The sequence below is a fragment of the Poromitra crassiceps genome, assembly GCF_964638095.1.
Source record: "Poromitra crassiceps genome assembly, chromosome: 9".
Classification (NCBI taxonomy): Eukaryota; Metazoa; Chordata; class Actinopteri; order Beryciformes; family Melamphaidae; genus Poromitra; species Poromitra crassiceps.
This window is the reverse complement of record NC_139630.1, coordinates 44,044,570-44,056,786: the sequence shown is the minus strand read 5'-3', so window position 1 is coordinate 44,056,786 and position 12,217 is coordinate 44,044,570. Positions and strand designations below refer to the sequence as shown.

The 12,217-nt window shown below is 45.2% G+C and overlaps 1 protein-coding gene across 1 annotated transcript; it reads left to right on the top strand.

Annotated features, from left to right (window-relative positions):
- Positions 1 to 2,895: 2,895 nt before the first annotated feature.
- Positions 2,896 to 10,852, top strand: slc35b2 (solute carrier family 35 member B2). Its single transcript, XM_083642826.1, has 5 exons — positions 2,896 to 3,123; positions 4,918 to 5,108; positions 5,195 to 5,355; positions 7,529 to 7,828; positions 8,302 to 10,852. Exons 1-5 carry the CDS (start codon positions 3,104 to 3,106, stop codon positions 8,926 to 8,928), a joined length of 1,299 nt encoding a protein of 432 aa, XP_083498952.1. The 5' UTR covers positions 2,896 to 3,103; the 3' UTR covers positions 8,929 to 10,852.
- Positions 10,853 to 12,217: the final 1,365 nt, after the last annotated feature.

The following is a 12,217-nucleotide window of genomic DNA, read 5'->3' as shown; positions in this document are numbered from 1 at the left end:
CTTATATAGGCCTATATATTCCCTCTTTAACTTTATTTTTTTACTCATCCAGTGGTGTAGTGCAGGGTATACACAGGTATACGCAGTATACCCACTAATTTTTCAGTTGGCATTGAGACTCACTTCTAAATCCTCTCTATAGCCTATATAATAGTGTAAAATTGCTACCTTGCAGGACAAGGAGAGTGAAGGAATATGTAGCTATGTTTGGTTAACTCAAAATATTAGCTTTAGCTAAATAATTTGCATGTTAAGTGGACATTTTCTGAAAGCTTGTTCACAACTTGTGACGTTTTCAGAAAACTAGGGTATCGGCCCGCACCCGCGCGAGCTGCGCGGGCTTGCTGCACACAGCTTGGCCGCTGTGCGGTCAATAATGATGTCACTGATGACATCACTGATTATGTAATAGATATTGTGACATCATCAGTGATGTCATCAGTGACATCATTATTGACCAAAATCATCTTATGACATCACTGATCATGTCATAATAGACACTGATGATGTCATGGGATGGCGGATGCCATGGACATTGATGGAAATTTAGCCATATGAGCTTTTCATAGTCATTATGTCTGAGGAACATCTTGATATTCCCAACCTTTTTCCTCTGTCATTATGCCTTTGCATTTCCTGCATTAACATAGTTAGCCACTCGCTAGCTAGCGTTAGCTAAATTGTTTGCCTTGGTGGCTTCTAGTCAACTGTGCATGCTCATGACGTGACCACTTGAATGTCAAGCATGCCGTACACACAACTTCCGATCTCGTAAACACAAGTTCACAACTTCGAAATGAAGGCCGCAATACTACAGTATACATATTTTACGCCTTCACAGTGACATCACTCATGACATCATCACTGATGACATCACTCACTGAGTTCCACATGTTGATAGAGGCTCCGCCTACACTGTTTGATTGACAGGTGCTGTGTGGCAAGAGGCCCTGCCCACACTGTGATTGGCAGGTGATGTGTGGAAGAGGCTCTGCCCACATTGATTGACAGGTGTGTTGTGTGGGAAGATCGGCTCCGCCCAAACAGTGTGATTGAAGGCCTGTGTGAAGGGTGTGTGAATGAAGCTGTCACTTGAGCAGTTGTGATGTCACCAGTCAGTGATGTCACTCGAGCAATTTTGATGTCACCAGTGATGTCACCAGTGATGTCATCAGTGATGTCATCAGTGATGTCACTCGAGCAATTGTGATGTCATCAGTGATGTCACTTGAGCAATTGGGAGCAATTGTGACCATCAGCAGCTTGGAACCACTTGCAGAGAGACTTGCAGCTAGCTGAGCTGGTCCCCATTAGCACTTTAAAAAATCTAGTGAAGGGTTTGATAGATTCAAATGGAGGTTGTGAGTGCTTCCAAAGGTAGGCCCGTCTCCTTCTAACTCTAGTCATAGGATTCTGCGAGCTGCTACTTTTTGCAAGATCAGCAATAAGGACCTATGGATGAAGACCAAACAACTCCCAGCAGCAGACGAAATTGGACGAAGAAGATGAAGATGGATCAGGCAAACACCACCAGACAGGCTCTAACATGGAACCCTCAAGGGAAGAGAAACCGAGGTCGGCCTAAAAACACCTGGCGGCGGGATCTCCAGGCAGACACAAGAGACTGGGATGCACCTGGTCGCAGATAGAAAAGAACGCCAGTGACCGAGAACTCTGGAGGTCCCTTGTCGACGGCCTATACCCTGGTAAGGGTGTCAGGCATAAGTAAGTAAGTAAGCTACTTTTTGCTACTTTTTGTTTTGTTTTATTGTGCTTTGTTTCATGTTTTGACTTATGTGTTTTAATCTTTCCTTATGTGCTGTTTGTGTGTTCCTGTCTGCCTTTTAGGCTTTTGAGTCTGCAGTTTGTCACTGTATGCTTTGACCTATGTGCTTTTTAATATTTGATTGTGTGTTGTTGAAACTGTATTGCTGCTATCTTGGCCAGGGCTCCCTCGAAAAAGAGATCTTGTCATCTCAACGGGACTCACCTGGTTAAATAAAGGTAAAAAAAAAAAAAAAAAAAGTGTTGGGGGTAACTCATTACAAAAGTAACATATTACATGTAATATATTACTTTTAGCAGTAACTCAGTAATATAACGTATTACTTATAGGATTTCAGTAATATTATACCAGTTACTTTGTCAAGTAACTCAAGACAAGTTACAAATTGAGTTACATTTTATTAAATTAAAGCACATATTTAAAAAAGATACAATCATTTCCTAATCAAACCATGTGTTTTTATGCAAATAACCACTATAGATGACAATAACGAAGGAAAAGAATAACATTTAGAATTTTGGATTGTTTACACTGACTTCAAGGTGGTTGAAATTATTTTTCGGGATGTTCCGGGGCGGCGATGTCATTCTACTGCTGCTGTTGTTTTGGTAAAAGTAATGCAAAAGTAGTGTAATAAGTAACGAGTTACTCTACACAGAAAGTAATATTGTAAAGTAACGTGTTACTTAAAGTAACTAGTAATATGTAGTATATTACATTTTGAAAGTAACTTGCCCAACACTGCTCATCAGTGATGTCATACATGTCAGTAATGTCACACAGGGAGTTTTCTCCTGAACAGACCAAAAAAAAACACTAATCATAAATTAACACCACTGTTCATATAGATATATCCACCAACTTTTAGTTCACAAATTAATTACAACCTAAATTTTAGCTTAAAGGGTCAATTTTGTCAAAAGCAATTGAATGCAAGGCAACTGGTATTACGACTTTTGAGTTTACGAGAGGTAGGCACTTGAAGGCAGCAGCAGAATCCCGTTTCAGTAAGGTGCAGTTGTTCTGCCACACCGATAGAGGGCACGGTCGTTGGGGGGGAGGGGGTGGTGGACATCCTTTCGTCTGTGAGGGGTCTGAGGAAGAGGAGGAGGGGGGCCTTTCCTGCTCAAGTGAAGTGAACACATCGGCGATAGAAGATAAGTTGAAGACACGGGAGAGACGGCTAGCCCAAACAAGACAAGCTCTCTCTGTCAAAAGTCCTGCGTCTGTCGGATCCGCCCGGCCGACCGGCTTCATGCTCTGCTAAAGCGGACACGTTTGGATCTGCGCCAGGTGTCGGGCCACAGTGTGGAGAAAATGCCATCTTTTTCATGGAGGTAATGTTAGGTACCAGGAGAAGCTAACGTTAACTGGCACATTATTATGTTACTGTGGTGCTTGAGACGACTGTTTAGTGCGAGCAAGTGAGCTAAACTGCACGTAACGCTAGCTTACAGTTGTCAGCACTTCCCGATTTATTTATTTTCAAGTCTGCAGCCTGTAGGCTGGCTAACAACGTTAAAGTAAAAGCTGTCTGTTCAGTTTGCTTGGTTATTGAATGGTACAGTACAGTATGTTCACTCACTGAATATAAGAAGCTTAATTTAGCTAACGTTAGGCCACTCATAGCAACTGGATGGAAATAGTTATAATAAAGGGAGTGCCATCTTTTCATTTGGTCTTGTAATGGTTTTGCTGTCCTTTATAAGCAGCCATTCTCTCCTCAGGTGAATGTTGGCACTGGCAGCACTGTCTGTGGTGTGAACGCCTGTGGGCTGGCTGCCTAGCCAGTCTGTGTGCATTCCTCCTTGTAAGAAGCTGCTTGTTCAAAGCTCAGGTCTTGCTGCAGGGGGCTGCTGCTGTGGCCTGGCTGACCGGGGCCGGAGCACAGAGCCACACAAAAGAGGCTCTGTGTGTGAGGCAGGCAGGCAGGACCCCTGGGAGGAGGCCCTCCCTCTGGATGGGATACACACACTGTGCCACGGCAGCAACGAACACACCTTTCTTTTCAGAGAAAGCGTATGTTTCAGCACAGGTGTCTGTTTGACTCATCAGTGATTAGTGGGGGGGGGGACTTGTTGAAGCTGTCCCATTGCTTCATCCCACTGGTGAACAAGAACCAGGGAAAAACTGGCCATACGTAGTAGGGCCTAATCGGACATAGACCTTTTTCACAGTAGCCATTTTGATGTGTCATAGCAGGGTAAACACAGGTCTAACATTAATGACGGTTCCATTCCATTTAGGTGTTCAGGTGCCAAGGCCCTGTGTTGCGCATGCTTGCTCATTCATTGGAATGGCACTGGAACACCTAAATGGAATGGTACCATTGTTGATGTTATTAGTTACACCTGGACTCATTTTCAGGACTTGTAACTCGGGTTGGACTTGAGCACTGATGACTCAGAATTTGACTTGGACTCATGCATTCTGACCTGGAGACGAGGACTGGGACTGTTTAATTGATAGACTGATTTTTGTTTTTGTTAGTTTTTTTGGGCAAGAGCTTCAGCGCGGGCCCCATATCTGTCACAGCGCCTATGACATCATCATCACAATGCTAGTGCTGAGGTATATGCATACGCGCTGGCCATATGCTAGGTTCCGACCTAGCCTTGTTTTTAATAGGCCCTATGTGGCATAAAATAGTGATGGCTATATTCATACCGTCCGTGACATTATTTAATTTTGTTCAAGGGCAGGCACGTATGGATTCACACTCATGTACTGGAATTGGACTTGGACTCAGGTAATGGGGACTCAACTCTGACTCTTTTTTTGGTGACTGACTTGGACTCGAGACTTGACTCGGACTCGAGATATATTGACCTGACTACAACACTGTCAAAATGGCTGCTGTGAAAAAGGTCTATTGGTGCAGTTCCAAGTGATCAGATAGCTTATAGCAAAATGTATCTTGTTGCTAGGGCGTCGTAGGGCGACTCCTCTCAATTGGCCTCTGCTTCAAGACCCAAATTTTGATGATACAGTATTCACCTGTTTAAGTTCTTTCTGTGTTAACCCGACAGTGCTTTTAGGTCTCAGCCCGCCGGTTGAGAATGACTGGTCTTACTGACATACTTAGGATGTAGTCTGTGATGATATTGAAACCATGTTGTGTTGCTCTGTAGGGTTTGGCCTGCGCTGCTGCTGCTCCTCTTCCCTTCCGCTGTGGCTGCGAATGACGAGGCGTCGCTGCTGGCAGGCTGGCACGATGTCTGGCTGTTCCGCTTCTTCGTCAACGTGCTGGGCTACTCCACCATCATCATCCCTGGCTACCTCCTCATCAGCTACTTCAAGCGTGTCAATTACCTAGAAACAGGTCCGGGCTGGCAAACAAAAGCTAATTAAAGCCAAGCAATGAGAAGAGAATATGATGGTGTTGATTAATGTGTGTCTGTCTTTCAGGTCATGGGTTCTGCTACCCTATTATTAAGTCCTGTGTGTTTGGCAGTGAAGCCAAGTCGGGCCTGTTGGATGACGTGTCGACTGCACCCAGGAATGAGGCCGATTCGGGATCGCCGGTCAGACAAGCCGTCAAGTTAGTCTTTTGTGCTGCGGGGCTTCAGGTGAGGAAGTACAGTCATTTAATCCACGTAGCCTACATCTGAGCCCCACCATATTATGTTTCCGCTATTCAATGAGATGTAGCGCGGGGTGCTTTTACTTTTGTTTGTTCAAGGCAACAGAGGCGGTTTGCGGCAGCTTTCTGCTCGTCTGCCATTTTAAAATACAGTATATGGCAGTGCAGTTTGCATAAAGGGAGTGGCAGGGAGGAGCCGGTTAACTGGAGCCGGGTGGGAACCGTTCACCTGTGACATCACGCTCTACATAAAGACCCGTCCACCTGTGACATCACGCTCTACATAAAGACCCGTCCACCTGTGACATCACGCTCTACATAAAGACCCGTCCACCTGTGACATCACACTCAATATAAGGAACCGTCCACCTGTGACATCACGCTCTACATAAAGAACCGTCCACCTGTGACATCACACTCTACATAAAGAACTGTCCACGTGACATCACGCTCTACATAAGGAACCATCCACCTGTGACATCACGCTCTACATAAAGAACCGTCCACCTGTGACATCACGCTCTACATAAGGAACCGTCCACCTGTGACATCACGCTCTACATAAAGAACCGTCCACCTGTGACATCATGCTCTACATATAGAACCGTCCACATGTGACATCACGCTCTACATAAAGAACCGTCCACCTGTGACATCACGCTCTACATATAGAACCGTCCACATGTGACATCACGCTCTACATAAAGAACCGTCCACCTGTGACATCACGCTCTACATAAAGAACCGTCCACCTGTGACATCATGCTCTACATAAAGAACTGTCCACATGTGACATCACGCTCTACATAAGGAACCATCCACCTGTGACATGCTCTACATAAAGAACTGTCCACATGTGAAATCACGCTCTATATAAAGAACCGTCCACCTGTGAAAAACTTCACTCAAAGCCTCTGCAAGATGGTAACGAGAGAAATTACCAAACGGGAGAATTCGGGAGAAAGGTTTAAATATAGGGAGGCCCCCGCGAAAATGGTGAGTGTTGGCAGGGCCTCACGGCCCACCTGCAGACTGCAGTACCTGTGGCCCCCACTTTGGATAACAGTGTACTAGAAGATGCAACTGTCAGGCTCTACAAAAACACAAGATGGGAATAAAATGCACTTTAATGTCAGGGTGAGAGAAACACAGTTTTATTTGGGAGGTGTTATATAAAATTGAGGTTTCATTTCATAATCAATAAGTGTTGTTGGACAATAAGGTATAACAGATACACATAGTTATTGGTATTAGTTATTCATCATAATCGCATACACATAGGTCAAAGCAGACACAACCACCTTCTGCCTACAGTAACAGGGTCATCTCACACGTGGCTGACGGCCCCCTCTCTGACCTTGCTCGGCTCCAGCCTCTCTCTGCAGCTCTCTTAGACAAAACATGGTGATGTCTTCCTCTGCCTATAAGATCTTTGATGATGTCTTCCTCTGCCTATAAGATCTTTGAGCAACTGTTCAATCTTTACTGTATCCATGTTGATGATGCAGTCTCCCAGTCATTCTATTTACAGAGTGTGTTTGGCTACAATACATTTTCATAAGACAAACTTTCCTGGACTCCTGGCTTCATTATTATTTTGATCTCTCAAGTGGTTTTCTATCAAAGTTGGTCACCGTCGAACTCGCCATCTTCAGCTGCTCCGAATCCTCTCTGCTCCTTCCTACGGCTGTTCAACAGTCTCTGACGCAGGAGACGACTGTCGCCAAGAGACTCATTCTGAGGGAGTGGAAGACCCCCCCCCTCCCCACCCTCCTTTCATATGTGGCTGACGGACATGGTCTCGGTTATACGTCGGTTATACGACTCCGGTTCTTGAGGACCAATTCGCTTGGGAAGTTCTCGGTTATCTGGGACCCGTTTCTGGCCTATTTGGACGAGGTTAATAGCGATACGTGACTCGCCTAACTGTTGGTCACCGTCTCATTTTGGCTTGAGATGCTCTGGTTATGCGGGTAGAAGAATGTAATTGATACAAATTCCATTCTGCAACAGGAGGGCTGGAGGAATGTTCAAAAATGGGAGGGGGGGGGTTAATGTACAGCATGAGGTCCCCATGAAAGATCATGTTTCCCAGGAAGTCAAAGCCATGTGAATTAATTTAATGGAGACTTTTAAACCTTGTGCTCTTTGATTCTTAGGTGTCCTACCTGACATGGGGCGTCCTGCAGGAGAGGGTGATGACGCGATCCTACGGAGCCTCGACGCCCGAGGAGGAGGGCGAGAAGTTCAAGGACTCCCAGTTCCTGGTGTTCATGAACCGCATCCTGGCGCTGACGGTGTCGGGCCTGTGGTGCATGCTGTTCAAGCAGCCGCGCCACGGCGCGCCCATGTACAAGTACTCCTTCGCCTCGCTCTCCAACATCATGAGCAGCTGGTGCCAGTACGAGGCCCTCAAGTACATCAGCTTCCCCACGCAGGTGCTGGCCAAGGCCTCCAAGGTAGGGATGACACGATTAGCAGTTTAATGATAAACCGTGATACAATTCCTTATTGATCTTTTATCTTCTGAATATATTGACATGACAGCTATGCTGCATACTTACACGAAGACAATTGCCTCTTATGTAATCTTTACATATTGTGGCAATAAAAGTGATTCTGATTCGGTTAGTATTACCATTTCAAATTTGAATCATCATTAAAACTGTTTGATTACAGCCATTTGAAAAAACACTGTAAATACAGTGTCCATCATCAACCAAAGTTAGCAACAGTCTCCCAGATGCAGGCACATTTTCAATATAAAACTTTGTGAAATTATTTCAGTGAGTGTATCAGATCAGTACTTTTTGAAAATGTTCAGAACGTTTTAACAATTCCCTCGATAATACTGATAACCGTGATCATTTTGGTCACTACTACTGTATAATCACGATATGACATTTTCATACTGTTTCACCTCCACTCCAAGGTCATCCCTGTCATGCTCATGGGCAAGATCGTGTCGCGCAAGAGCTATGAGTACTGGGAGTACCTGACCGCCGCGCTGATCTCCGTGGGCGTCAGCATGTTCCTGCTGTCCAGCGCGGCTGGCAAGCACCCGTCCACCGTCACCACGTTCAGCGGGGTCGTCATCTTGGTCGGCTACATCGTCTTCGACAGCTTCACGTCCAACTGGCAGGACAACCTGTTCAAGTACAAGATGTCATCGGTGCAGATGATGTTCGGCGTCAACCTGTTCTCCTGCCTGTTCACCGTGGGCTCCCTGCTGGAGCAGGGCGCCCTCTTCGACTCGGTGGCGTTCATGACGCGCCACTCGGAGTTCGCCTTCCACGCCGTGCTGCTATCGGTGTGCTCAGCCTGCGGCCAGCTCTTCATCTTCTACACCATCAACCAGTTCGGCGCGGCTGTCTTCACCATCATCATGACCCTGCGGCAGGCCATCGCCATCCTGCTGAGCTGCTTCCTGTACGGCCACGCCGTCACCATGGTGGGCGGCCTGGGCGTGGGCGTGGTCTTCCTGGCACTCTTCCTGCGGCTGTACGCGCGAAGCCGCATGAAGGGCCGCGCCAGGCTGCCGCTCGCGCAGAAGGTGTAGGGGGCGGGGCCTGAGAGACGTCGCACCAAACTGGGAACTGAGGCCACATTTTCTGTGGTGCTTTTTGTCTATTTGTGTGTGCGTGTTTTTGTTTTTTTTACACGTTCTTGTTTTTGGGTTTTTATTTTCTTTAACTAAGGTACGGAAAGAGATTCTGCATTGCTGAAGGTCATGGACTTGGCTATCACACCAAGATGCCCCCAAGGGGTCAAGTGGGACTTCTTCTGATCAACGGTCACAGGATTTTTGTTTTGTTTTGTGCCTGGCTGTGAAATTGGCTAACACATGAGGCCCATACTACAAACTCTGCAAACTGCCCATCAACTCCATATAGTTGAATATTTTTACTCAAAGCACCATATGTGGCTTATGCAGCCAATTGACAGTTACTGTGACAATGAGAGATGTCCGTGAAATTCATGGAATATTGGCGTTTGTCGACTCGACACCCAGTGAGCTGTGGTCGACTAGGAGCATTGCCGTCTACATCTGTCTAAAACCTTGTTTCTCCACACAGTGAAGTGTGTGTGTGTGTGTGTGTGTGTGTGTGTGTGTGTGTGTGTGTGTGTGTGTGTGTGTGTGTGTGTGTGTGTGTGTACATGCATATACATTTCCAGCATCATCATACATGCATTAACCAGCTAACCATCAGGTTATACTGACCAACAATAGCCTGATTTTTGTTACTGTGTTTCTTCCCATGTCTTTAAAGTGATGAAAAGAGATTACTGGGACAGTTGGCTTTAGTATATGGGTAAACCGTTTACCAGCGCTAAGAGTTAACCAGCAAACACAGTTGAACAATTCCTACTATTTCATTATTACACACTTGGCATTAAGTTATGCCAACTGATGTGTTGTAAAATATTGTGCGATACTGTTTTAAATTGCAAATCTATGCTCTGTTCACTTCCTGTAAGGGCTACAGTTACTGAGCAGTGAGCCTCGGAAGTTATCCACTTAGTCCACATTTAACGTCAGCTTAGCGATATTATTTTTTATCTTGTCAATTCAAACGTGCATTATACACTATTAGGATTTAGAATTCATTATAAACTATTTCGGCCCTTAAAATGTCCACACAGCCGAATACATGCTCCAGAGTCTAAAAAAAGTTACAGACTAAAATCACTAATCTAAATTTTGACAAATAAAATGTATTGAGCACATTTAGACACAAATACACGACCTTATATTATTGTCTGTCTCATCCACTCGCCCCTTAGTTTTCACTGCTACACTGTTTCACACAAACGTGTGAGGAGACACGTGTTGCATTACGGTAATTAAGAAGCGTTTATTTGCCACCCGCCCCTAACGACAACAGTTTCTCCTGAATGGACTGTCTTGTTATGAGGGAAAAGCAAATACCCTTTTCATCTCAACAGCGCTGATGTTAGTCTCCACGTTGGAGAGCAGGATCCCAGAGAACAGGATGTATCTGAACTGTGGGAGTGTTTGATTTAACTGACAGGGTCAGCCTGTGCATTTTGCTCTTCATTAAAGCTACCTAGTGACATGGTTAGAATAGGAAGAACATGACACTACAAAGATGTATTATTCACAGAACCAGATACTGAAAACTTATTGTATTTTCTTTGTTCTACAAATTGCATACAAATCTTAATTATTTCGTTTTAAAATCAGCGGCTAAAAGTCATGTCATCATACCTTAAGACATTGTTCTTTCAAACCTACTTACTGGCATGTTTTTTTTTGTGTGTGCAAAATATCGGTTCCATGTACTGTTGTACGTGAATGTATGGGAGAATACGGAATGGTTTATGTTGATGCTTCATTGGTATAAGAATCTTTGGAGCCGGGCCAATGATATTTGTTTGGGGGGTGGGTGCAGCACAGAATGCATAAAAGGGAAATGCGATGTAACTGGTACCTTGTTTTTATCATTGTAGTATTTCCTTTAGCAACTGGATTAATAATAAAATACATTAAATTAACTTAAAACTATGAACTGAAGTGGGTTGCTTTTACTGTCATGTCTGTATTGATTGTTGGATCTGCAAAACCCTTTGTTGCAATCTTTCCTTTCTCCGCTCACTGTGTCCGTCCAGTCTAACAAACGTCATGTAGGCTTTCTAAAATACCTTGGAAGGAGCTTCTCTCCGAGTGCCATTCTCTACTGATTCATAAAGTGGACCACTAAAGATGATTCAACATCAGACCGGGGCGCGGGTTTGACTGATGTGCTGCTCAGTGGGGGAACTTCCCTGCGCGCCTCTCCTCTCAGGACGTCCCACAGCCCGTCTCGTCAACGTCATGCAAATGACGAAGGAGAGAGGTGGAGTGAGGAGTCAGACATGGAGGCCGCAGACATGAAGACCTCCGCTTTCTGCCCGACCAAACCAGTCACTCTGGGCTCTCGCTCTGATTGGGAGGGTGGCGGGGGATTCGCTGCGGAGAACTTACTGGTGCAGATTTGATGCTTTTGGGTGGCTCAAAGGGCAGCTCTGCTGGAGGAACTGGGGGAGTCGGGGCCTTAATGTCGAGGAGAAGATCAAGTAAAGCCAGGGTCAACTCATTCCCCAGGGGGTTAACATAAATATAGGGCAAATGGAGTGTGTGTGAGTGAAAAGGGGCTAAGGAGACCTGGGCGTTGTATACTGAACGAAAATATAAATGCAACAATTTGAATATGAGAAAATCATTCAATTGAAAGAAATTCTGGGCGGAAGAAAAGAGTTGTGCGGAGCATGTGAGAGAAATCAGGTTTTTGTGGGATATTCATAAAAAAAACATAGTGTCCCTGCCCAGACATCCCCAGCTTGTTCCTGGGATGTGGACGCCTCTGCCCTTTAACCGCCACCCACCTCCACCCCCTTTACTGTACAAGTGGAACATAGCAGCCAGTCATATGGTGATCTTCTTTCTGTCTTTTGTCATTCTAGTAGCTTATGCTTCTGTAGTGGAGTGTAGTTTGCAGCTTCCTCCCCTGCTTGGCGTGGGTGATATCCTGTTCCTGTCTGTAGTATTTAACCCAGTATGATCAAATATGAGAACTAACGCTACGGGCTGCCCTGTACTGACGACTTGTCTCAGACTGCAATTAGCACACACCAGTCCGTTTTTCTGACTTTGCAAATGTCATGGAAACTCAAATGATGCCTGTCAAAGTGCAGCTATTTTCTGAACTTCCTTTTATTTGTGCTTCGTGAACTCACTGTGAAGTATTTACACACACACACACACACACACACACACACACACACACACACACACACACACACACACACACAATTTGGCTTACTTGGTCCAGATCCAACTGGATTAG

What these genes read in the sequence shown, in the direction of transcription:
- slc35b2 (XM_083642826.1), top strand. Translation starts at nt 3,104, where the DNA reads ATGCCATCTTTTTCATGGAG. An exon ending in ATGCCATCTTTTTCATGGAG is followed by an intron (nt 3,124 to 4,917) that starts GTAATGTTAGGT and finishes GTTGCTCTGTAG; the next exon opens with GGTTTGGCCTGCGCTGCTGC. An exon ending in TGTCAATTACCTAGAAACAG is followed by an intron (nt 5,109 to 5,194) that starts GTCCGGGCTGGC and finishes TCTGTCTTTCAG; the next exon opens with GTCATGGGTTCTGCTACCCT.